General features: G+C 38.7%; 4 protein-coding genes and 1 long non-coding RNA gene across 6 annotated transcripts; 3 read left to right on the top strand and 2 right to left on the bottom strand.

Annotated features, from left to right (window-relative positions):
• The first annotated feature begins 255 nt into the window (after positions 1 to 255).
• Positions 256 to 7,625, top strand: LOC117321683. Its single transcript, XM_033876193.1, has 11 exons — positions 256 to 435; positions 753 to 792; positions 1,228 to 1,506; positions 1,891 to 2,074; positions 2,283 to 2,353; positions 2,477 to 2,537; positions 2,709 to 3,352; positions 3,719 to 3,869; positions 4,706 to 4,833; positions 5,125 to 5,358; positions 5,784 to 7,625. The coding sequence occupies exons 1-11, from the start codon at positions 370 to 372 to the stop codon at positions 5,915 to 5,917; spliced, it is 1,992 nt and encodes a 663-aa protein (XP_033732084.1). The 5' UTR covers positions 256 to 369; the 3' UTR covers positions 5,918 to 7,625.
• A 437-nt stretch (positions 7,626 to 8,062) lies between these two features.
• On the bottom strand, positions 8,063 to 12,586 carry LOC117321684. 2 transcript variants are annotated; one of them, XM_033876194.1, is made up of 3 exons: positions 12,477 to 12,586; positions 11,079 to 12,332; positions 8,063 to 9,228 (listed from the first exon to the last, which is right to left on the bottom strand). In XM_033876194.1, the coding sequence occupies exon 2, from the start codon at positions 12,275 to 12,277 to the stop codon at positions 11,087 to 11,089; it is 1,191 nt and encodes a 396-aa protein (XP_033732085.1). In that variant the 5' UTR covers positions 12,278 to 12,332; positions 12,477 to 12,586; the 3' UTR covers positions 8,063 to 9,228; positions 11,079 to 11,086. The 2 variants fall into 2 exon arrangements, with proteins under 2 accessions (XP_033732085.1, XP_033732086.1); XM_033876195.1 differs by having other exon boundaries at positions 11,079 to 12,586.
• LOC117342322 lies at positions 9,036 to 10,406 on the bottom strand. The gene has a single exon (XM_033904448.1). It carries the CDS (start codon positions 10,404 to 10,406, stop codon positions 9,036 to 9,038), a length of 1,371 nt encoding a protein of 456 aa, XP_033760339.1.
• Positions 12,587 to 16,668: 4,082 nt separating the features above from the next.
• LOC117321685 lies at positions 16,669 to 17,444 on the top strand. The gene is made up of 2 exons (XR_004531395.1): positions 16,669 to 16,862; positions 17,345 to 17,444. It is a non-coding gene; the product is annotated as an uncharacterized LOC117321685 (long non-coding RNA).
• A 396-nt stretch (positions 17,445 to 17,840) lies between these two features.
• LOC117321686 lies at positions 17,841 to 24,484 on the top strand. Its single transcript, XM_033876197.1, has 2 exons — positions 17,841 to 23,905; positions 24,385 to 24,484. Exon 1 carries the CDS (start codon positions 17,965 to 17,967, stop codon positions 23,530 to 23,532), a length of 5,568 nt encoding a protein of 1,855 aa, XP_033732088.1. The 5' UTR covers positions 17,841 to 17,964; the 3' UTR covers positions 23,533 to 23,905; positions 24,385 to 24,484.
• The last annotated feature ends 3,128 nt before the right edge of the window (positions 24,485 to 27,612 follow it).

The raw sequence follows: 27,612 nt of genomic DNA on the forward strand, positions 1-27,612 counted from the left end.
TTTAGTACTTCGTTACATGGATGTACTTTCAATTCCATTACGCCCAATATCGCATTTAAGCATGTTTATTTATACTAATGATACAGAACCAGTGTGTATCGATACATTTGTTCATCTGATTAAGCAGAGTGAGAACTCTTTGTCAATAGCCTTTTTCCTGAGATTCAATGACTCAGGCGTCGACACATAAGTTGGTTATCAGTCCCAGGGGTGCCTCGGGTAAAGCCGACATTGTCCTGTCACTATGTTCCCTCTACCCGGATAAGGAAAGACCGAGTTCACAGTGTGTGTAAGTGACGGGTGTATTGGTAAAAGTAGATAGTCATACCATCTACATATTACTGCAGGGACAATTTTCGGGTGACAGGGATGGAACCCATCCAATTGCTCCTTTGCATCCTGCTGCTGTCGGCTAGCGGCATTGGCGGACAAGAGGTAACTGTGCTATATGTTTGGTATCTATTGTCTTTCGAAATATCTGAATTCAAATTTACGTATATGTTTCGACCAAACACTGAGTTCAACAACAAAATGAAAAGTATCAAAGCACTCGTGATCATTTACTTTATGGTTGACCATTCACGTTCTAATGTGAAATTTACACTTGTATTATGCCCCCCCCCCCCCCCCTTTCTGATTTCATTCACAATAATACACATAACGCATGGTCGTAACGAAAGGTTAACAGATACATGTTTATTCTTGATTGTTGCGATTATTAAGATAGTGATTCGTGAATATTCTTGTTTCAGGATGGTATACCGAGTGGAGACGATCCAATCAATAAAGCTGGTAATATCTATATTTTGAAAGAATGAGATATATTTCTTCCTCATTTCGAATGGGAAGTATGCTTTGTGTTCTGTACGTTCTGAACACGAGAGACTGATAACTGCCACAGGAATGTATTAGAGGCTCCAAGTAAGGATAACATGATTGAGGCGCTCGATCGCGAGCGGGTTATATTATATTTATTCAGTTCGAAACGTAATCAACTTAAATCAATTGAATATGCTGTTATATAAATGAGGCACAATAATAAGCAATACATATAAAATGTGTGTGAGAAAGATTGCAAATGGAAATAGTAATATCACATAAGGATACTTATCTGAATGTGATATGGTTATCTTATATTTGGACAATACACTGCCTCAAATGTTAATGCCTGGGTCTTCTGGATGATGATTTAATTATTTAATAATGGTCAGTTTTATCTATAAACAGCGTACACCACACGTGGATATTCTGGAACCACAAGTTCAGACAGACTTGGCGTTATCATGAGCCCTGGTTACCCTGGTAACTATCCCAACAACTATCGCTTCCGGTATGACATCTATCTTGGAAAACAGGAGAGTGATGTAGAAATCAACTTTAAGATCTTTGATTTGGAGTACTGCAGCAACTGCGACTGCGATTATATTGAAATTGAGAACTACAAGCTAGCTAAACCGTTAAAATATTGCGGGGCTGCCCTTCCTAATGGAGACGGTCAGGTGTTCTGTAAGTATGGATGTGCAAATAATGTTCGTTTATCTTAATATATCTTTTAACAAACCATAACCCTTTCAACAAAGAGTTTTACTGCAGTTTTGCGTTAATGCTCAATCTGGCTTGAATACAATACCACCGATTGAAAATACTGTACATGGCAGTACCGCCAACGAAAATCACATTGCTGACAACACAAAAGAATTATCATTTGCTCATAATTGATGACTGACTACCAAATTAAGATTCTATACTACTTCTGATTCTTCTTTTTAGAGGTGTTCAACTATTCGATGCGAAGCTCAAATAAGTATTACTGTATTAATTAAAGACATATGAAATATCGTTTGGTTCCAAACATTATTCTAATAATACACAGTGACAACATTTTTGTAGTGAATAATTTGGACGACTATGTGTGGATAACCTTCCAATCGAATTCTGACCAACGACGTCCTGGATTTTATGCGACTTACGAGGTCACCCAGAGAGCAGGCAATGACTCATTCCTGGTCGGAGGGTCAGTCTGCCCACCTGTTTCCTGTCCGTACTGTAACGTAGGGCAAACTCCAGAATACGAGTAGGTGTATGCTTGGTTAATGAAGTACCTTTTCGCTGACATCATCAAATGATTTTAGATGTTAAATGAATGCTCAACTTGTCTTAAATATTTGACATGTAATGTATCTCCTGACACACGTGGAAACAGTTCTTGTGCGTGTATGCTGACGTCGAATTATTTTACACGTGTTTATATTTATTATTATATTATATTTTATTCTCCACAGTTATACCGGTGTTTGCACCTATTGCTTCTGTAGCAAGTACCGGGATAACACCACCCCTTACTATCCACAAAGTGAGTTTATTTTCATTTGCTTCAGCTTGATATACTATATATTCAATTATTGATGTTTACGCTATCTTATTTCTTCACATTGATTTCGTAACTAAATGACTACGATACAATGTTTGTATTCAGCTAGCTTGTGCCCACCTGTCGTCTGCCCTGCGTGTCCGTATGGCTTCCACCGACATATGGAGTAAGTGAACTTTATTTTGTGAATGTTGAATTGTACATATATTAACCTTATACTAACAATTGGATTGGAAATAACATTAACATTTATAAGGTTTTCGTGTTAATGAGAATCTTCTAGAGGTTAGATGCTACTTTGAAGGGACCTCATCTGTTATTTCCTTATTTAAAACAGTTACACAAGCTATAAGTGCACTCATTGCTACTGCGTTCACGATCAACAAACAACAGTTAATGGAACGTGGATGCAGAAGACAACCAGCAGCTATAATCCCTGGTCTTACCTTATGACCAGCCATCGCCCCTGGCAAACAACTACGCATCGCCCTTGGCAAACTACGAGTCATCGGCCATGGCAAACTACCAGTCATCGTCCTTGGCGAACAACCAGCTATCGTCCCTGGCTAACTACCAGTCATCGTCCTTGGCAAACTACCAGTTATCGTCCCTGGCAAACAACTAGTCATCGTCCCTGGCAAACAACCAGTCATCGTCCCTGGCAAACAACCAGTCATCGTCCTTGGCGAACAACCAGTCATCGTCCCTGGCAAACAACCAGTCATCGTCCTTGGCGAACAACCAGCTATCGTCCCTGGCTAACTACCAGTCATCGTCCTTGGCAAACTACCAGTTATCGTCCCTGGCAAACAACTAGTCATCGTCCCTGGCAAACAACCAGTCATCGTCCTTGGCGAACAACCAGCTATCGTCCCTGGCTAACTACCAGTCATCGACCCTGGGTCCCAGCTAGCACAACCTATCCATTGCGATCTCAAACTGCTACACACTATATGTGGGAAACGACCACCGCTTCATACGGTATAATTATTCGTCTTCGACATAATACGAAAACGAGTTCATTCGTATCGTATTTTATTAAGAGTTAAAAAAGTATCGTTAACTTGCCCTGCCTAGGGTTAAGAACACGTGTTTCTACAGTCAAGAATAACAAAATGTAGTTTATTTTAAACTGTGTGAAGACAGACATCGTCAAATTCAAATGAAATTACACAGACAATACTTGAAATGATAGTCAAGGAAATAAATCTAAATGACGAAGGTTGAAATACGTGACATCATACATTTTATATGGGGAAATGTCGAACCTTTTTGTCTTATTCCGCGTAAAGACCTGCCTGTTATGATATAAAGGTTGTTAGGAAAGTTATCATGTTTCTGATACAGATTATGATTGCGGCCCAAGTTACTTCCGAAACCGCAGTGGAGTAATAATGTCCCCAGGAGTTCCTGGACACGCCTACCCTAACAACAGAGACTGTCGCTACGACATTGATCTTGGCGGTGTGCCAGGCTCTCGTAAAACGGTGGCGCTTACGTAAGTTATAACTATTTCTTTTTTTCTTTTCCGCTATGATACATGTAACAATTGTAATTGCAAATGTTTGATGTAATCGACACATATTTGTGTTTTATCATCACCCCACGCGTTTGCAAGGACATTGAATTCAATTGGACTTAGTTCGTCTATCCGTCTAAACACGCATTCTCTATTTGTCTGGTGGTGCCGTTTGATATGGGGTGCTTTATAATTTCATGAAATTCCTGTAACCATGGAAATAAATGTTCAAACCTAAATTTAACCGTTTCCGAAGCGTAATTCCGAGCCCTTTAACATCTGCCCAGGAAATAAATTACACGGATTGCTCTCGTAGTCTAGTGGTGTCTTAAGTAGGGACTAATTTGCATTTTGCATTATATTCCGGTAACCATGGAAATAATTGGTTAAAAACCTAAATAGCACACTTCATGCACACAACCAAATCCATACGTGTACTGGAAGATCCCATTTCCTTAGCGGGGCGCGAGGAATATTGGCGACTGCGTATTCTTATTATTGACAACAAATTTAAAGTCGGTAACTTGTTTGGAACCTTCTAGAATTTGAATGAAGATATAACTGCATTTATAAGAAATATAGTAAAATAAACGAAGAGAAGAGATAGAAACTCGTAATTTTCAGTAAAGGCAGCGAGTGTTGTCGTTTGAATAAAATGTTGAATTTAAAATGTATGATGGTCGAATTTTACTACTATAAATATTTAACCAATCAGTATTGGTGTACTTTATTAACTTTGGGATAAGATTTTTATGATGCAAAAAAATATGGTTGGATATTTCCCACTTAATGTTGTTGAACCTTACACATTGTAGATTTAATTTTTTCGACCTGGAGACGTGCTCGTCTTGTACGTGTGACTCTCTCACTATTAGTTCTGAGGAAACCGATCATCTGCGCATGTGTGACGGTTCCATGGTCAACACGTCTCGGACCTATTACGGTAAAAATAAACACGATATACTTACGTAGGAGGATTTGATAATAATATCACAAACACAATTTTTTGTTCCATCAGTAAGGTAACATTGAAGTAAGTTTAGTTAACCTCTAGTAACATGTAAGTAAACTGAAATTAAGACCTTTCAAATTTCACTGACTAATACGTTAAAGAAGCATCGAAGACAATTTCTTACCGGAAAGTATAACTCTAGATAGTGCATCTATGTCAGTTTTTCAGAAAAAAGAAGATGTCTCGCTGTTAACAATTATAACATATTAATTTCTTTTTCAGTTCATAAGTCAAGCGACATTTTGAAGTTGCACTTTACCACGGATTCCTCTGTTGTAAGATCCGGATTCTCCGTGAACTACGAGGTGTTGAGTTCTGAGGTCAGTGACACCTGCGGTAGTGATACCTGCTCTACTTGCAATGGCCTAATCCATCAGGATTATTTCGGCTGCTGTATTTGTTCAGACAGACATTATGAAACTACCACGTCACGCTATTACATGACATCAACTAGGGGTATGTATCTGTCATTACGTTCTTCAAATTCTATCCCTACACCACGCAATTTCTTAGACGTAATCAGAGGTGTGTCAAGGATAGTTAATCGGAAAATATTGCAACATCAAAAGTGAATAAAAATAAATAAATAAATTAATACACTATGAAACCAATATCATCGGATTCATGCCAAAGTACACTAAGCAACAACATTATAATTATCATAAACGTAGAATAGTAAAAGTAGAATTTTCAGCACTAGATAGAACGCGGAAACATATTCATGTGATTATCTTTAGACCATAGCGTTCTAGAAATACCGGCTTAATGCTTCAGAAGAGTTATGATTTCAAAGACTATTATCTTACTTCTGTTTGTAAGCCTGGTAAAAAGTTGTGGTAATTATGTTGTATGTTATATCCTTTATCTAATGTGTCTTTCAGCTTACTCCAACAGCCTGTTACTTCAGATGCTGAACAATATAGTGCATCACGCACGAATGGTGGAACAATACGCTAGTGATTTGGAAAACGAGGCTAATAATGCCAAGAACCTGGTCGCCAATAGCTTTGGTTGATGGACTGACAAACATTGTCTCCAGTTTGAAGACTCTTTGCTTGTTTGTAGCCTAGTCCAGAGAGTAGAAAATAACTGGTTTAATTTACTTGCCTGCCATTAAGATTTCCCTGGCATAGAGTTAGAACTTATTACCGCTGTGTATATATTTCAACATATGGACAACGGAGTCCATATTTGACACTATTAGAAGCTTTGGAAATGGCTTGATTTACTTAACATTTTACTTACTCGGGGCGTAGATTATTAGAGTAGAATCCCTCTATGACAATCCTTTAAAAAGCTTACCACCAATATTGACATTTTTTGCCCTCTGTGTAGTGCTGCTTTGGACTGCTTTGGATTTTGATTAAGGGCTCATTTAGTAGTATATTCTACAATGAAAACAAATTACGCTAATTGACTGGTGTTTGTAAAAAGAATATCGAGAAATTTTACCTCATCAAAATCTAAATGAAAAAGAAACTTAACCTTCATCATTATAAAACAGAAAAAAATCATCAAAGAATGGAGAAATTTGCTCAGTACAAGGGCCGTAAGGCAGGAAAATCAACGTAAAATGAAAATAAAAACGTATGTCCCGGCAGTATAAGCGTCTCGTTCATCGACGACACTCATCAAGAAAAAAACTTTAACTTTAACCTTTGGCTAAACATGAGGGGCTGGGTACAAATGTTGTTAGTCGATGCGAAAACATGTATTAAGACAAACGGGTTTATCTCTGAATATTTTGACATATCAAGATCTGCTAGACAGGGGTGCCTAATCGCACCAATTTTGTATATTTTACAAGCCGAACCGTTAACGTGCTCAATTCGTGAGAGTAATAACATAAAAGGAATAATACTGCCAGGTCAAATTGAAATAAAGCTAAATCTGTTTGCGGATGACACCCAACTATTTATTAAAGATGAAACTTCAATAGCGGAATCATTCAAACTTTTAGGAGAATACGAAAAGGTTTCTGGGTCTAAAGTAAATTTACAAAAAAAACACCGGAATTTATCTTGGACGATAGAAAGATAATATACCTAGATTTACAGCAATAAATTGGACACGATCAAATATTAAAACACTAGGTGTACATCATGGGCACGCAATCGATGACGATGCAATATGGAGGGAACAAATAAAAAAGATTAATAGTTGCGTGTAGGTATGGAAAACAAGAAATCTCTCAATGTTCGAAAAAAATTGTAATTATCAAATTATTCATCATATCTAAGATTTGTTTCGAAATAGACGCTCATGGCATTCCTGAAAAACATTTGAAAGAACTGAACTTTATTATATGGAAATTTGTATGGAATGGGAAGGTGGAAATGATTCATTCAAATGAACGTAACATCATCCGTTCACACAAAGCTAATGGAGGGATGGAAATTATGGATGTTACATTTTTTACATTACGGAAACAAATAAAATTGATTTACAAAATTATGAAAACTGGCAAAGATACATGGAATGCAATAGCACAACACTGACTGCAATTATTTGACGAAAGATATCAAATGAATTATTTTCTATGCAAATGTTCCGATTTAAGTTTGTTGGATCTTACACATATGCCTCAATTTAAAAAAAATCTTTTAACAGTATGGTCGACGTTTTTACGATTCAATAAACCTAGAAACAAACGGGAAATTTTGGAACAAGAATTATTTGGAAATCATATGATTGTATTTAATAGAAAACCACTCTTCTTTAGTTCCTTCACGAAAAGTGGAATACATATGATAGAAGATATCCCCCTCATCCGAGCTTTAGTGACGGATGAGGAGGATTCTTTGAGTATCAGCCTGTAGGCTGAGGGGGTAAGGTAGCATTTCCGTTTCTATGCACAACAACCTCGATCTGAAGATTAAAATATGCAAATCAGCTAGCCTACAAAAGCACGCGCACGCACGACGAAACCATTCTTTAAAGTAGATTACCTGCTGTTTACATCAACGGGAGGAAAAGTGGGTGGGCCAAAAAACTTACCCCCTCAGCCTACAGGCTGATACTCAAAGAATCCTCCTCATCCGTCACTAAAGCTCGGATGAGGGGGGGATTCTTTTCCGTAGCCTTCCGGCTATCAGGGGTAAGGTAGCATGTTTAAAGGATGTAAACACTGGTAATGACAAATACAACACAAACAACGAAATCCTCTATCATGATATAATATCCAGCACCACCATAGTACATGTTAAAATGCAGGAACATAAACCATTGAAAAGTTCAAATTTTCCCCAAATATCATCAAAAGTGCAGGTCAAATCCAGATATCCAGGAATGTTACATAACATCAGTTCAAAACCGAAAACCTGCAGGAAGTCAACCCGCCGATCCTAGCACGGAATTAGCAAACAAATCGCCACCCCTGGAAATGTCCCTGTGATAAAATCTGGCAAAGGTCCTGGCAGAGGACCAATTCGCAGTACGCAAAATGTCACCAAGGGGAACGCCTTCCCGAAAGGCCGCAGAGGTTGAAGCCCCTCTAGTGGAATGGGATGTAAAAGATGATGCAACACCCGAAAGAGTAAGTATCTCCTTAACCCATCGTGATATGGTTGAAGATGACACAGCACGAAAAGTTTTGTATGAAACAAACAGTCTATTACTAAGACGCCCTGTCCTAGTCAGTTCCAAATACCTGTCCAACACCGTTAACACATCTAATGCCACATTTTGTTCATATTTATACAGCTTCACTACCTGTGAAGCCGAAGACTTACCAGCCCTGGTAGTCTTCAAAAGGTCTTTAATGTAAAAGGTACAAATCAAATCTGTCCTGTTCATCGCGGTGATATCAAGAGCTGCCAAAGTCTGTGAACGTTGAGCTGTCGTCAATGCAATCAGACAAGCAAGTTTCAACGAAAGGTCTTTAAGAGTAATGGAAATTACTGGCGGCAAATTCTGTAGGAAAGTCAATACCTTTGACACATCCCATGTCTCGACATACCGGGGCAAAGGTGGGTTCTGGTTAAATAATCCTTTCATAACCCTAGTAATAACCGAACTGTTCCGACATACGCTACATCCCAACAACTCCAGCGTCTGTGATAGCATGGACCTGTGAGTGTTAATCACACTGTATGATCGCCCTAAAGCCCTTAATGATAAAAGGTAGTCGCAAATCATCTCCTCAGTCGGGTTATTAGAATTAATTTTCCGTTCACCACACCAAACTCTCCAGTTCTGCCACGCCAAGTTATAAGCCTTTGCAGTTCCTCGTCGCCATGAGTGGAGCGCCACATCGGTAGCCTCTTCTGATAAGCCTCTATGATGGAGGGCTGCCCTGAGATGACGCATGCGGTCAGGTTCAGTGTCCTGAAAAGATAATGGTGACGGCCATTGTGAGGTAGTGTGATTAAATCTTGCCAATGTGGTAGTCTGGCTGGTGTATCCACCAACAAATCAAGCAACATAGGAAACCAGTGCTGAGAATTCCAATTAGGTACAATTATAATTGCTCTTTTGACTTGATCATTAATAACTTTCCGAAGTACCCTAGGTATCAGACAAAATGGAGGAAACAAATATGGCTCGAGACCCTCCCAAGTTATAGTAAAAGCATCCACATTCTCAGACATAGGGTCTGGCCCCCAAGACACAAATCTGTCCAACTTGTGATTTAATCTTGAGGCGAACAAATCAATGTCAGGTAGGAAAAACTGCAAGCAAGTCCTTTGAAAAATACTTGGGTCTAAACTCCATTCTGTCTGTACCGAGAACTTCCGAGATAATGCATCAGCCTGAACATTCTCAATACCAGGTAAATACTTCGCGGAGACAAAGATGTCCCGCCCATGACACCACAACCAGATATCTTTTGCTAAACAGTTTAGTTTATCTACTGTACCACCCATATTGTTAATGTAAGCCACTGCAGTAGTATTATCACTCTGAACCATAATCTGAACAGAAGACCACTCTTTACAGAAAGCATGCAGAGATAACTGAATTGCTTTCAACTCGAGATAATTGATGTGTTCTGTAGCCTCCTGTAAAGACCAGAGACCATTTACCTCCCTGGTGCCTAGCACAGCTCCCCACCCCTCCAGTGAGGAATCGGTGGTCAAAATACAGTCAGGATTAGGCTGTCTTATGAGTTTACCATTGGACATAACTAGATTCTCTTGCCACCAAGTAATCTCTGCAATGCTATCTGAACTAAGGGCCACGACCCCATCATACTCGTCCACAGAACCCGCAAGACCCCTTAACTTGTCTGCCTCTAACGAGCGATAATAAAGAGGTCCTAAAGGAATGGCTTTAAATGATGAGGTAAAACATCCAATGAGAGAGGCTAGCAGCCTTATAGAGACATCATGAGTAGACAGAACCTGCTGACACTTCCCTAAAATTTTTTCAACTTTATCGTCTGGTAAAAATACTTTGAATTGGATTGAATCAATGATATAACCCAAATGACAAATGACCTGTGTAGGTTCTATAATAGACTTCTCTCTATTGACCTGGAAGCCCAGGCTAATGAGCAAATCCATTAAGACTTTAGTGTCCATACCACATTTCTCTTTCTGAGCGGCCCTCGTAAGTGAATCGTCAATATAGTAAAAAACTGATATTGCTCTACTACGAAGGTAACTGTAAACTGGTTTCAAAATTTTTGTAAAAACTCTTGGGGCACATGCCAAACCAAAAGGGAGCGCATGAAACTCGTATAACGAGCCACGCCACTCAAACCTTAATAATTTCCAAAATTTCGCAGCTATAGGGATGCTAAAATAGGCATCTGTCAAATCAACTGAAGTGAAATAGTCAAATCTCTGAACTGCCTGCAAGACAATGTCCAGTGTTTCTTGTTTAAAATGTTCGTAAGCCACATGATCATTTAAGTTACGTAAATTTATGACTGGGCGAAACTTACCATCTTTCTTCCTAACCAAGAAGATATTGGACAAAAATTCACCATACTCATGTTCACATGCTACTATTGCCCCTTTACTAATCAAACCAGCTACCTCACTGTCTATTAATAATTGCTCTGTCTCAGAAAAAGAAATGGGTTTAGGCACAAAAGTCTGGACTGGCCATTTATCACCACCAAACTCTATATCATAACCCTGAACTGCGTTCAGAACCCACTCATCGGATGTAATACCTCGCCACTTTTCAATGAATTTGGCAATTCTCCCCGAAGGGCCTGTATCACTCACCTTTAGTGCTACTGGTTGACTGTTTTTCCTGCCCCCTGGTTGGCATCGTTGCTGGGGTTGCTCTGAAACTGTCTTCTCCCCCTTCTGTGAAACCTCGAGTTCCCTCTGTGAGACAGCTGGGACCCTCTGTAGCCTCCTCGCCCCCACGGGGCCTGCCAGTTTTTTGATGACCGTCCACCACGATAACCAGAATTGTATCGATTGCCGAAAGCTCGACCTCTCCTCTGCGTGCAACGATTCAAGTCATCAAGCTCCTTAATTCTCTTCTCTACATTATCACCGAAAAGTTCTGTAGTGATAGCAGTATCAGCATTACACAACGGATACAAGTGTTTGTAGGGCAATGACGGACGAATAAACCATCTCCGTTTCACTGACAGCTCATAGTGCACATTACATAAAAGACTTAGTCCGTCGGACAACGTCTTCTTAATCTCTTTTGAATCAACACTAATCTCTGACGTCCCCTTCTTCCCAAACTTCTGAAATTTGGAGACCAAAGTCAGAAAAGGGACCATAGCATGGCCCAGAAGTCTCTGAAAATCTTGCAAGGCTCTATCACATGTCTGGGCGTTGGCCCCAACGAAATTCCACACCGCGTGGTTGGTATGCGGGGGCAACAGTGCCTCAATATTCTCAGGAATTTTATACAGTTCGTTCAGTTTACTCACGTCCGCCCTAGTTCTGACGGCAGAAGTAATGCTCTCCGCTACTTTCGCCGAAAGAGCTGGTCCGAACTTGGCCTTGTCATATATATCCGCTAACTGGAAGACCTCGTCATCCTCAAACTCTTCCGAACCATCATCCTCGGACTCCTTTTCAAACAAGGATAAATCATCAATCTCTCGACCACGGAGGTCGCCATCTTGGATCTCGCGAACGTCTCGCACGTTCTCGTCCGAAACTTTTTTCTGAGCCACCACTTTCGTTAACTGCTCTATAGCAGACAACACAGAGTCAAGTTTCTCGTCACCGGCTTTTCTCTTTTTCCTTGGAACACTCTCCGACTGCGTCGGTTTTCCTTTCTGTTTACCGACCCTTTTCGACTGAAGCCGAGTCTTGGGTCTGGCCAATTTGACCGGAGAAGTTGCAGCTTCGCTGCAAACAGTGACGTTAGCTCCAACATTAACGCCGGGCCCCTCAAACTCAAACTCATTATCCGACCCTAACGATAGGGCGTCGTCTGACACGTCAGACATGATAAATAGAAAAAAACCACACACGCACGTGGCTTGTCACGCAAGCGACCAAATCCTGAAAAAATATCAAAACAAAAATAAGAACGTGTGTCTACAACAGTCAATACGCGGTTTCGGTAACAAAATACAGAAAATTAAAACGAAGCAAAAAGAATGCTCGCGTTCTTTCAAAAATCACTATTGTATCAACGACACTTACCTTCGAGGTGAAAACGGGTAGCACCCTCGTGTGCTCGAAACGAAAGATGGTTTCGTCGTGCGTGCGCGTGCTTTTGTAGGCTAGCTGATTTGCATATTTTAATCTTCAGATCGAGGTTGTTGTGCATAGAAACGGAAATGCTACCTTACCCCTGATAGCCGGAAGGCTACGGAAAAGAATTTATGGGACACGGCACAGAAACAGTTACATGTAAAACATGATCACGATATCTATGGAAGATTGAGGGATAAAAGAAATTGCATATCTGAGTTGGCAAAACTTAAATCTGCAATACCAGCAAATTATAAAAGAATATTAATAGAGGATGAAATGAGGGATGAAGATAATGTTAAACTTTTTGTGAATTCTGAATTGAATATTTTAGATCGTAACAATACAACGATCGAACATAAAAAATTAAAACTTAATATGATAAGCATGAAGTTGAATGCCAATACCGAACCTGCTCTTCAGAACAAATTGGGAAAGAGTTTACCAAAAACAGTTTTCGTGGGGAAAAAAATGTGACTGAATTGTTTTAATATATTAACCTGTCTAAAAATCAAAGAATTTCAATGGAAATGTTTACATCAAATACTATATACTGAAATGAAAATAGTAAAATTTTGAAAATGTCATTTCTGCAAAACTGAAAATGAGGATTTCCAACATTTATTCTTCAGATGTGAATATACGAAACTTGTGATAAATTATGTAGAAACCATATTAAAGGACCATAAAGATACTTGATATAGAGGGAACTGTTATGCTTGGCTATTCACATGATGATATAGGTACGAAAACGTTTGCTACATTGACAAACAGTATAATCTGTAGTATGAAATAGATGATTTTGAAATGTCGGAATGATCTAAAACACAATGAAGGCAACCAAACATATAACTCACAAAATTGCAATTATAGAGACAATTAAAAAATGAATTATTGTGTTATTATAAATCAAATTTAAGCAAAGTAATTTCTGTTCTTAAGCATGGCTGAGATGGCTCTATAGATCAGTATAAAGCATTTTCAATTATCTCCCCTTTCTGTGTACGTGACAAGGATATTTTAAGATTCAATATAGTTTAATGTAAAAAAAAATGTGTAAAATTAAGCACAACTAGTCTACTGTCAAACTTTATCCCGAACTCTGATCACTTGAACACTGACGATAAAAGTTTTTCATGACACCGCCGACTTTAAGATAACGAGTTTCAGCTTTTTACATCACATACGCAGTTAAGTAAATATTCCACTAAAAGTCTTTACCTTATCTATTCCTGACTGTTTGCAATACTTTGTTTAACAGAAAATCATTTTTGAAATGTTTTCATTTACTCTCTCTTAATTTAATCTTAATTTCCGATGAGTTTGCTTATTTTTTTGTTTCCACCATTCCGTTAATTTGTCAAGTACATATGAAGCCTAAACTCAACGTGTTCAAAACTACAGCAGAAAGCAAAAAAAATGTTACTTTATGGCGTAAAAGAATTGGAGCTTTGATGTCGGGCAGCAAATTTTAGTAAGTTGTATTCAAACCACTCACAGCCTCGGCAGTAAGTGTTAGAGGGATTTGGTGATTATATACCTCGTCAAGCTCATCATGTGGGATTCATCAGACTTAAGTCTATTTCTTTTTTTAAACACTATTTAAAGTCCTTTATACCAGAGCTCTCAGTGACAAAATCATAATACAACAAGGAAGAGGTAATTTTCAAATAAAAGGGAGGGAAACAGTAACACATAGTTATTTTGTTCGTTTATACATCAAGATTGATCAATTAACTGACAATTCAGAATAACGTTCTTCAAACAGAAAATATAAAATCATAATTATTTAGCATACATTCACGACAAATTGGTATAAACAGCCAGGGTGATTTAAGGAGGTGCCAGGATTTGTAAGGTTGAAGCACAGGCCTATGGCCAGTACTAGGCAACTACGTATACCCCACTGGAGTTTCCTCTCGGTCATTGCGGCCCTTTGGACTGACTATAGATAGCCACAGATAACCAAGGCATTGACCATTAAGGTGTGATGATTGGTCTTTACTCAACTGTAATTGTTGTCATGAGTTAGGTGTCATTTCAACGTCAAAATGGCGGTTCAATCTAAAAGATCAAGTAACCTGTCTGTGATGTTTCCTTACTTTAGTTAAAATCGAATCAAAATCTACATATAAGAGACAAACAGCAGCTTGAAATATAAATCAAAACGTTCAGCTGTCTTGTGATAGATTTTTTACTCATTATCAGTTACATTATTTATGGCAAATCTCTAACATTTGTAATGATGTTAAATACTACAGCAAGGAAATTCAGGATTTACATTTACCACTCTGCTGCGAGGATATGTCGGCCCAAGGATTTAACATTCATATGAAACTGACTATTTGTAATATGCACTCCGATTGGTCGTAATCTGCTAACAATCAGAAAGCCGAACACATATTATCCAGCAAGTAGAACCTAGCCGTCGCACGGATAAACTGAATGCAGCTGGATCTGCTCGAATACACCACGACGTTTGACCACAACGGATTGCTATGTAAAAGTATGTAAACAACTTAGCTGTATTCACCAGGTATGACAATATATTTTAATTTAGAATTTATTCGAAATTCTGTTTTGTAAAAAAAATTGTAGTGTAATGTATTTTAAAGTATCGCAGACGAGCCTAACAACAGGTCGCATTAAAATCAAATTGAAAAGGGTCATTAAGAGTATTCACATTGATGTGTTAAAATGTATCTTACCTATGATTTGCTTCATAAAAGATTGTGTTATAAAAAACCATAATAATGACTCACTGTAAGAAATGATTTCAAATATTTCCAACCCATGTTCATTTAAAAAAAATATATTGCCACGTACTGCGGAAATAATGACATAACAAAAATCGTTAAAAAGGTAGATAAGATAGAAATCTGCATGTGGACCGGCCGGTATGTCGGCCCGGCCACCAATAGTAACGGACACTCGCCGAAAAAACTTAATCATGTCTCTTTATATTTATACATGCCTTATTAGCTGGGGATGCATAGACTGCTCTTGACACACATACACTACATAGATATAGACACTGAGTTGGGAATTTGTTTTCAAATCCAATATATGCTGTCGGATTTATATGAATGCACAATATACTTGAATATGAATAGTCTTATCTTATCTTTTGTGATGGCCTTGATCTGTTTAAAGTTAGGAAGTTGTGCGCGTCTCTCGTTTTTGTTTCATATCTCTATATAACCTTTTTTTTTTTAAACATTGCGTGATTTTGTCTCCTCAACGCTGCATTGTTATGGTACATGTATTTCTGAAATTCAAAATCATTTAAAGATGGGTTTCCGCGTATTTTCGCTTTTTATTTCATTACAACACAATGTTTATGATTGAATGCTTTTATGAATTCCTATCTATTGAAAGGAACTTGTCAAAACCAACAAAACAGTTTGTATTATAACTTTTACATTTTTATCATTTTGTTTCGGGGATCTAATGTTACTCATATACCGCCATGCATGTTTACTTCACTATTACATATAACGGAATATCACGTGATCGTTCTGAGCCAGTGAGCTTGAGCTTTCAGTACGCTGGCCGGGGAAATCACTATGCATTTTGGAAGTAAAGAGACAATATCTTGAGAAAATGACAACCATAATGCATTTTCCTATCCAACTAAATAAAGGACACATACGTGCACCGTTTTACAAAGTAGATGTATTTACAATACACAAGCACGTGTTTTGTGCAACATCGTGTGTGAATCGAAAATTATTTCAAACACGTGTTGTGCACACAGTAAATATAGTTTTAAAACTGTGCACGTGTCTTTACTTCAAATGAAATAAAGAAATATATAATTGCGAGTATATGCAATACTTATTGGACTTACTTACTACGTCAATTACATTTCTGCCAACTGAAGAATTTCATTTCACTTTTAAAATAAATATGTAAATCCAATTGACTTTCGTAATGTTGCTTTATTGAATATGGTCTGCAACACGGCCCATGGGAAATAACTCCAATCCATCCACATACAAATAACATAATTAGCGGCCGAAAGAATCGCTTGGAATAATATCACAGTGCTGTCTTTCCAAGAGAGATTCACCCGAGGTAAATTCAGAAAATATTCGCTGGTAGCCTTTAAAAACTTAAAGTTTGTTGTGAGATAATTGTTACGGCCTAAATGTTAGTTTTATGTTGAATTTATTGTTTAGTTTCATTTGTGGTAATTTTGTTAAGATTCCGGAAAATACGGTTATCCGGTTTCCGGTTTTAGTATAGACGAATATTATGGGATAGCGTTATCCAAGCGCAGCACATGTTTTGAGTATGAGAAGATTCGTTCGGACTATCGTAGGATACGATACGGTAACTAATTACTGTTGAATGATTTGAATATGATTTATGCTTGTTTAGGAATCCATGTCATCATGTTATAATGTCATTTTGGATAATTCGGCCAATATATAAATATGTCAGTGAACCGTGGACAGACGACAAGTCCCTCGTGCATTCTAGTCTATCACTTGATTTCTGCTGTATTTGTATGCTATGATATGATTGATACATTGCTGTTTCATTGCTGTTTAACTCGCTATAAATGTGTAAGAGTAATAGTATCGTAATAGTATTGTATTTTGCTATATTTATCAGGTTCGGTTAAATTCATTCTGGGCCGAAACGTCCTAGTCTTGTCAAGTCATGTGTATTGTATACTGAATAGTAGAGGGCGAGTTGTTTCGATCTCATCTACAGATCAAACTCGTCATGTGTTATAGATGATAAGGCATAATAGTAATTACTGTTGCTTAGTTAATTAGTCTAATAAGTACTGTTTCTTTTCGTTACAGTCAATCTATCTACGTAGAACTATCATTGAGTCACTACACCTGTACTGTACATGTATGTAGTTGAACTGATGTCAAAGATAATAAACACAGATGAAGCCAGGAAGATGGAATTGACCTCATTTATTATTACGATAGCCAGAACGATTTCGAGGCGTATTCGACGCCTACATTCATTGACGTATCATCCCAGATGTAAGAGGTATGATCTTCAAGCTTTTAAGTGATACAGATCTGGAACAAGATGGCTACTAGAGACAGAGAAGCTGTAGAAGGTTACATGTATGACTTAAATTCAGATTCTGGACGGGCCAGAAAATTTAGTGAGAAAGGCATGCAGTACAATATGGAACAGCTTGACAAAAAATACAAGTCTCTATGTAGGTCAGAGAGATATTTAAAAGAAATAGCCACTGAAGATGACGAACCTTTGGATATTGTGCGTAAAAAATACAGTATGTGGATGAGTGAGGTTCGAAAAATATTTGGAACTGTATGACATTTTGCTGCCCCAAGTCTCTTCCCATGAGCATGATGAGTTTGTTCAAAGGTTCAATGAGAATTATGGTTCTGCGAAACAATTCAAAAGTTGGATTGAGAACTACATTTCTTCGCGGAGTGCTATGACATTGAGTAAGAACACTTTATCTGTAGCCGAAGAGTTGAGTGTGGCTGGCGAGAAAATAGACCAAGGCATTATAAAGAAAACTGATCCAGAAGCCGATGATAATGTATCCGTTTCCAGTACTGCCAGTTCATACGCGTCTCTGAAACGTATCAAAGAAGAACAGGTTAGGGTAGAATTAGAGACAAGGAAACTAGCGTTATCAAAGAAACATGAAATTGAGTTAGCTAAGTTGTCGCTAAAGCTCAAAGAGGAAGAGCTGGAACTTGATACCGGTATAGCTGTCGCTCAAGCGAGAAGCGGAGTACTCGACAAGTACGACTCAAATGAAAATCTTAATGCTTCAGTTGACCAGGCTCTTGCGTTCGAGCAACCGCGATTTACCTCCCCTAAGCCGCGACCATTGCCTGTACGATTTACAGATGAAAGTGTTTGTGCAAGTCCCCCTCCAGTCCTATATGATAGACCTAGACCGCATATGACTGGTGTAGCAGAAGTGTCATCGAGAACACTACCTGAACAATATGTTGATTCGTCCCATTCACAAACCGTAGTTCAGTCGGTAGTTCAACATTTAAGAAAACCTGTGGCAGAGGTAAAGAAGTTTAGTGGAGATCCTCTAGAATATCGCAGATTTATTCGTCAATTTCACTCGAAGGTTGTAATCAACACTGATGATGACGATGAAAGGATGAACTACCTTGAACAACTTACATTCGGAGATGCACATAAAGTGGTGTCAGGATTCAGCCATCTTAACGGCGACAAGGCTTATAAGGCAGCCATGAGTCAGCTGGAGGATCGCTATGGCGATGAGGAAGTTATAGCGACAGCTTTCATCAAGAAAGCATTAGACTGGCCCACCATTCGTCCTGGAGACCCGAAGGCACTCGATGACTTCTCTTTGTTTCTTGTAGAGTGTGATAATGCAGTTGGCACAGAATCAAATGGCGTTCTTGACTACTCGGACAATATTAAGAAATTAATGCTCAAACTACCCTTCTATCTGCATGATAAATGGAGGAACCAAGTATATAAGTACAAGGAAGCAAAGAGGAAGGTTCGGTTCAAGGACTTAGTGAAGTTTGTGAAGACAGAGGCTAAGAAAATCAACGACCCTACGTATGGAAGTATTGCCACTGGGACTTCAAGACCAAAGACTCCGCAAAAGATTGCACGTTCCAGCAATGCAGTTCCAGAGATTGTTACAGATTCTATACCTAAGAGCACCAGTGACACCGTACCTCCTCCAGCCCCGAATTATAAGTGTTTCTTCTGTGACTCTACTTCCCATTCTCTGGATACTTGCAAAAAGATAACTGCCAAACCTATGAACGAAAGAGTCAACTTCATTAAAGAAAAGGGATTATGCTTTGGCTGTCTCAAGAAAGGCCACTTGTCGAAGAGATGCCGTAATCGTTCCAAGTGCGGCATATGCAATAAAAGTCATCCATCTATCTTACACAACGAAGAAAGCTCGTCAGTTGTTAGTGTATCGAATGCCAGTACTGGTTATGCTATCGCAAAAGAAGATCAAAAGGGGGATGTGTCTTGTGCCATGGCGATAGTCCCAGTTAGAATTCGCTTGCGTGATAAACCTCATAGTATAGAGACATACGCATTCTTGGATACAGGTAGTAGCGCTTCGTTTTGCACCGAGACAGTTATGAAACAGCTTGGAGCTAGAGGTAAGAAGACACAGCTTACACTGAGTACAATGGGTGAGCCATTTATCATGAACACATTTTCCATCAGTGGACTGCAAGTAAGTGACATTGACTCGGAAAATGCTATTGATCTTCCGCGAGTGTTCACGAAGGAGAAAATGCCCGTGTCTAAGAAGCACATCCCAACACAAGCAGAGGTGTCAAGGTGGGAACACTTAGCAAAGGTTTCACTAGCTGAGCCTAACTGTGAGATAGGTTTGATGATTGGTAGCAACGTACCAGATGCCTACTCGCCTATTGAGATACTTGCAGGCCCTAGTGGATCACCACATGCTACAAGAACTAAGCTTGGATGGGTGGTCTGGAATGTTCTTCGAGAAAGCGGTACTATACAAGTCAACAGAGTTCACATTCAGGATGAGTCTGGAGAAGACATCGAAGACATGGTTAAGAGATCTATGAACCTCGATTTCCCTGAGCGTCTTATTGACGATAGAAAAGAAAACTCGAGGGAGGACAAACAATTTTTGGATATGGCTGAAAACTCTATTTATAAGGATGGAGAACATTACTGCGTTTCGTTGCCATTTCGTAACATGGTCACTATTTTGCCTGATAACTCGGTAATGGCTAAACGGAGATTACGCAGCATTGAGAACAGGTTCAAGGCAGATCCCAAGTTCAAAGAAGATTACACTACCTTCATGGAAACACTGTTGGAGAAAGGTCATGCGGAACCAGCACCTGTGGGATTTGACAAAGGAAAGGTCTGGTACATTCCTCATCATGGTGTATACCACAAGAAAAAGAACAAGATTCGAGTGGTGTTTGATTGCTCTGCGCGATATCAAGGTGTCTCCCTTAACGACAACTTACTCCAGGGACCTGACCTTACAAACAATCTTCTTGGTGTGTTGATGCGATTCCGGGAGGAACCAGTGGCTGTCATTGGAGACATTGAAGCGATGTTCTATCAGGTGAAGGTCCCAGTAAATGAAAGAGACTATCTGCGATTTTACTGGTGGCCCAACGGGAATACTGCGAATGAGCCAAGGAGCTACAGGATGACGGTTCACCTGTTTGGAGCCTCATCATCTCCCAGTGTTTGCAACTTTGCTCTTCAGAAAACTGCAGAGGACAGTCAAAAACGGTTTCCCCAAGAAGTTCAGGACACACTGAAAAGAAATATGTATGTCGATGACTGTCTGACCTCCGTTGCTACAGAGAAGAAGGCGATTAGTCTTATACATGATGTGACTCAAATGTGTAAATCCGGAGGATTCCGACTTACCAAATGGACGAGTAACAGTGATGTGGTTGTGGAATCTATTCCAGAGGGTGATCGTGCCCAAGAAGTCAAGTTGTGGAGTCTGGATAGTAAGCCACCTATCGAAAGAGCTCTCGGAGTTTATTGGTTCATGGAGAATGACTCCCTTGGATTCCAAATTCAGATGAAAGACAAGCCCGTTACTAGAAGAGGTATTCTATCAGTAACCAGCTCAGTGTACGATCCTTTAGGAATTGCATCCCCGTTTGTTCTTAAGGCCAAGTCAATTCTGCAAAGACTTTGTAGGGATGGTAAGGGATGGGATGAGGAGATCACAGGAAAAGATCTGAAGGACTGGACCGATTGGCTGCTTCAGCTACCTGAACTAGAGCATGTTACCATTGATCGGTGTTACAAAGGGAAAAACCTCGGCAAGGTAACCTCCTGTCAACTTCATGGTTTCGCAGATGCAAGTGACATTGGATATGGAATGGTATTCTATCTTCGACTCGTTGATGTCACTGGAAAGATCCACTGCTCGTTCTTGTTCGGGAAGGCGAGAGTCGCACCACTGAAGGCAGTGACTATACCCCGGATGGAACTTACAGCTGCCTCTTCTCTAGTGAAGTTGGGCAGGATGGTGACAGAACAGCTGAATTACAACATAGATCGTTTCTTCTTTTGGACTGACAGCACTTCAGTCTTAAGGTATATCGCAAACAAGAATTTGCGCTTCCACACGTTCGTAGCTAACCGCATTGCTCTTATCCACGAAGCTACGTCGGAAGATGACTGGTATTACATCAACACTAAGGAGAATCCAGCTGATGTTGCATCAAGAGGAACGAGCATTTCGAAGTTGCCTGACTCGTGGACTCGTGGACCAATGTTCCTCTGGAAATCCGAACGTGAATGGCCCGTTGTGGAAAAGGATGTTAAGATCGCGGATAAAGAGGATGATCCTGAAATAAGGACGACTGCGTGCGCTACATCAGTTGTTTTAGACACAAACAGTGGTGTCGAAAATCTTTTCGACTATTACTCCAACTTTAATAAGCTTAGGAGAGCTACTGGATGGCTTATGAGAGCTATGGACAACCTGCAGGGAGCTGTTGAGAGGAGCCGGCAGATAAAACAGGACATCAGCAGTTCAGAATCTGATCCTGTGAAACGCGACCAGAAAATAAAGTTAGCATTGTCGAAAGAGAGACAGAGTAGACTTCTCAAAGGACAGAAAAACCTTCGTACAGCGTGCCTGTCTGTGGATATTCTGGAACGAGCTGAAGCCGCGTTGATTAAGTATGAGCAACGAAAGTACTTCGCAGCCGAAAGCAAGATCCTTCACCAGGACAATGGTGTTCAGTCGCGAAAACTCAAGAAGACTTCGAAATTATTCAAGATGGACCCCTTTGTTAAAGATGGTGTCATTCGCGTAGGAGGGCGTCTTGAAAGAGCTGAAATTTCGTATGATGCAAAACACCCAGTGGTGTTGCCTAGGGAATCTGTCGTATCGAGACTCGTTGTGGATGATGCCCACAGATCATGTGGTCACTTAGGAAAGAACACTGTTCTTGCATTCATTCGAGAAAAATATTGGATTGTTGGTGCTCGCACTCTGGTGAAATCTATTCTTTCCAAATGTGTGACTTGTAGGAAATACAGAGCTCCATGTGTTGAGCAAAAGATGGCAAACTTACCCGCAGAGCGACTCGCAGCTGATCAGCCTCCTTTCAGCAGAACTGGGATGGACTTCTTCGGACCCTTTGAACTGAAACGTGGAAGGAGTGTGGTAAAGCGATATGGGGTATTGTTTACCTGTCTTGTGACTCGTGCGGTCCATTTAGAAGTTGCTGCGTCGCTCGATACAGATTCTTGCATCAACTCCATTCGAAGATTTATCGCTCGCAGAGGAAAACCTGTATTTATTAGATCGGATAACGGAACCAACCTTGTAGGTGCTCAACGAGAAATGAAGGAAAATATTCAGAAATGGAACACAGACAAAATTCGTGATAACATGTTGCAGAGTAGCATTCAGTGGGAATTCAATCCTCCCTCCGGTTCTCACTTCGGCGGAGTCTGGGAAAGACTCATTAGGTCTGTGAGACAGGTGTTGTACTCTGTTATGCATGAGCAGAATGCGAAACTAGATGACGAAGGACTTCAGACACTCTTTTGTGAGGTAGAGGCTATCTTAAATGGACGCCCGTTAACTGAAGCATCGGATAACGTAACTGACCTACGGGTTTTGACCCCAAACCATCTGCTATTGCTTCAGCCTGGAGAGTATTTCCCACCTGGAACATTCGTCGCCACGGATAACTATGCCAGAAGGAGGTGGAGACAGATACAGTACCTTTCAGATATTTTCTGGAATAGGTGGACCAAGGAATACTTACCGCTTCTGCAAGGACGCCAGAAATGGATGAAGAAACGACGCAATATGCAGACTGGAGATCTTGTGCTGATCGCTGATAGTACACCTAGGCATGCGTGGATAACCGGTAGGATTCAGGAAGTTGTGAAAGACAAACATGACATTGTGCGATTCGTGAAGGTTAAGACCCCTTCCAATGTGTTAACGCGTCCAGTGACCAAACTCGTGCTCTTGCTCGAGTCAGACATTGAGTAATGGATACGGTGAACGCTTGAGTGAAAGGACAATTCGAACTAAAATATCAGATGTACTTTTGTAATTGTAATTATTGTATGATTAAGCATAATGATTTAATTGATGTGTTTGATGGTTATTAGGCCGTTTTTGCGAATTGATAATCTCGGTTGAAGCCTCGATTAAGGGGCCGGTATGTTACGGCCTAAATGTTAGTTTTATGTTGAATTTATTGTTTAGTTTCATTTGTGGTAATTTTGTTAAGATTCCGGAAAATACGGTTATCCGGTTTCCGGTTTTAGTATAGACGAATATTATGGGATAGCGTTATCCAAGCGCAGCACATGTTTTGAGTATGAGAAGATTCGTTCGGACTATCGTAGGATACGATACGGTAACTAATTACTGTTGAATGATTTGAATATGATTTATGCTTGTTTAGGAATCCATGTCATCATGTTATAATGTCATTTTGGATAATTCGGCCAATATATAAATATGTCAGTGAACCGTGGACAGACGACAAGTCCCTCGTGCATTCTAGTCTATCACTTGATTTCTGCTGTATTTGTATGCTATGATATGATTGATACATTGCTGTTTCATTGCTGTTTAACTCGCTATAAATGTGTAAGAGTAATAGTATCGTAATAGTATTGTATTTTGCTATATTTATCAGGTTCGGTTAAATTCATTCTGGGCCGAAACGTCCTAGTCTTGTCAAGTCATGTGTATTGTATACTGAATAGTAGAGGGCGAGTTGTCTCGATCTCATCTACAGATCAAACTCGTCATGTGTTATAGATGATAAGGCATAATAGTAACTGTTGCTTAGTTAATTAGTCTAATAAGTACTGTTTCTTTTCGTTACAGTCAATCTATCTACGTAGAACTATCATTGAGTCACTACACCTGTACTGTACATGTATGTAGTTGAACTGATGTCAAAGATAATAAACACAGATGAAGCCAGGAAGATGGAATTGACCTCATTTATTATTACGATAGCCAGAACGATTTCGAGGCGTATTCGACGCCTACAATAATATTGGACAATGGTAATGTCTCTGTCTTCGAATTGATTGATAAGTAATTTAGGTCTTGTCAACACAGCTCACGCCGAAGGTTTCTTATTTAGTATGTACAGGTATGTGCAGCCTGAAATATCAGAGTTACTTCCCTTTACCCAATTATAAAATGTTGTTTGTGGCCCCATATTATGTAAGACTTGTGCATGTTTCATGTGATACAGGCGACGTTAATAACTTGTTTTATATACATACAATTAGTATAAGACAAAGTATTATTATTATTATTATTATTCTCTTTATTTCCTCCAAAATGAAGATTTTATAAACAGAATACATACATAAGTATATATACAAATACATTTGAATGACATGCATGTAGGAATAATTAAATGTGCATAATTTTTTACAAGTGGAATTAACAATAGACTTGTGCATTATAGTCGATTAGTGGTACTATGTACATAGTCTACGATAATATGTCTCTATAAACAGACATTACATTTAAGGTGCATTCGAATATCACTTTCTAGACATATATATTTCACATACTCATATATTAAATTACTATGATTAATAGATTACACTTTAAATCATACGTGCAAACCGTAATTAATGATGTATATTCATTAAAAAAAAAAAAAAAAAAAAAAAAATATAATGACGTCAGTCACACTAACTTGTTTTATATACATACAATTAGTATAAGACAAAGTATGTTTACGTTTATTTACATCAGACATTTCACAAACAGGGCCAGTCAGTTCGACCACATTTACAATATAATACATATGTAAAGTGAACTGTTACATTTGTATGTATTACTGTAAAGAATACAGATCGGAGACTGCGATTGTATTGATTACTCTTCTCATCTAAATCTTTCTAGACAATTTAAAGTACCATCTATATAATTTTGTCAGCTATCAATTAATTTGGTATTGGCCACAGTCTATTTTTAGATACTCATTTTGAAGTTTCCATTGAGTGATTTGGTTTTAATTAAACTAATACACATTTGTCTATTTGTTAAGTTTGCATGTTATTTTCCCTTTCTTTCAGCAACACATTATGTCTTGAGAAAAGTAATTGTATGTCAACATCCATCATCTAACTACAGATAGGTTAATATCGTTTGATATCCATCATTGTTATATTTTGCCGTAATCAAATCTTAATGACAGGCTGTGTTTGTATCAACTATAGATACAGAATACCGTGTCGGTATACACCTGTGTTAGGCCTTTGTTAAACAGATCTTATTATTATCGTAATGGATAATTGACTTTACATTACAATCCTCACCCAATATTTCACCATTTTTAAGAATGAAAATAAATCATCATCATCATCAGCATCAGCAGCAGCAGCAGCAGCAGCAGCAGCAGCAGCATTTAAATCAACATTTATCGTATAAGCATACGTGTACACTTTTACATTCATTATCATCATTAATATTGATCATCTAACAAACTGGCTTACATGGAATCTAAATTATGTCAAAATACACACTTATCCAGACCGAAAGACAAACTAACATATATAAATGTTTTACTTTTATGCACATTTATACACACCAGTGCCAATTTATTTTTTGATATACATTGTACATGTACACACATGTATTTATACTTACTCGGAATAATTTGATGTAGATATATCATTTATCCACATCTTACGGTTAAACGTCAGTCATTATGAAAGTATGTTTAGTATAATATATATTTGTAGATTCACGTAGTAACACGTACACTATACTATAAAATTATAGCGTTTTGATGAGGTCTTTACATGGTTATGTTATAGTTCTTCACAATATTTCTAACCTTCCAAATAGCATATTCAATGTTAATGGTTATTGTATCTAAAAATCTTTTTGGTCATCCTTAAAATTCTCATTTGGAATGATTTGTAAGTAATTTATGTTTCAATGGTAGATAAGGAATATGAAGATTTTCACAAAAATTACATTTTCCAAGCGATCTATCCATCACGTATACTTCTGATTCTGAAAACAATCTGTGTATTAAATTCCAATAAAACTGCTATTATTTTCTAAAAAATTGCAGTATGTTAAGTTTTTGTCTATATAATTCTCGATTTGTTTTCTCTGCAGTATCACTGTTTGTAAATATACTTTCCATTATGTATTCTGCATTAGGTTTACAATCAAGAATAACTATTTTTTGAAATTGTTTTTCCTTGAAGCATTTTAGGTTAAACTCTTACTCGTTTATATGAGTTGCCCTAATTGACTTGTTTCAAATCAGAACTAATAAAATACTCTATATCATGATAATGTTCATTTATGTCATATTTTGATACTACTTTTCTCTTTTTGTTACGTTCTGGAGCCAATAATGTCGTCGTTCGTCACGTTTTTGCTCGCTTTTTCACCATCTCTCACGTCTTTTCACGTTGCTTGTCTGTCCGCCATTCTGCCTGTCTGTTAAACTATACATTTAACAAATATAAATTTAACTTATGATAATACCTCACCCATATAACCCACACGTTGTGAAGGGGAGGGGGATTAGCACTTACTACGTCCATGGCATGTACGTGTCGTCTGTCCGTTATAAACTTTGGATCTCTTGAACCTTTGAATATATTTAGTTCAAATAAACACCATAACACCACATCAAGGTCTACACCTGACTAGATTTTGGTGGTTACACCATCAAGACCTACACCTTACTAGATTTTGGTGATCACACCATCAAGACCTACACCTGACTAGATTTTGGTGGTTACACCATCAAGGTCTACACCTGACTAGATGTTGGCGATCACACCATCAAGACCTACACCTGACTAGATGTTGGCGATCACACCATCAAGACCTACACCTTACTAGATTTTGGTGGTTACACCATCAAGACCTACACCTGACTAGATGCTGGTGGTACCACACCATCAAGACCTACATCTGACTAGATTTTGGTGGTTACACCATCAAGACCTACACCTGACTAGATGTTGGCGATCACACCATCAAGACCTACACCTACCTGACTAGATGTTGGTGGATCACACCATCAAGACCTACACCTGACTAGATTTTGGTGGTCAC

This window comes from Pecten maximus, chromosome 2 (assembly GCF_902652985.1).
Source record: "Pecten maximus chromosome 2, xPecMax1.1, whole genome shotgun sequence".
In the NCBI taxonomy this organism is placed as follows: Eukaryota; Metazoa; Mollusca; class Bivalvia; order Pectinida; family Pectinidae; genus Pecten; species Pecten maximus.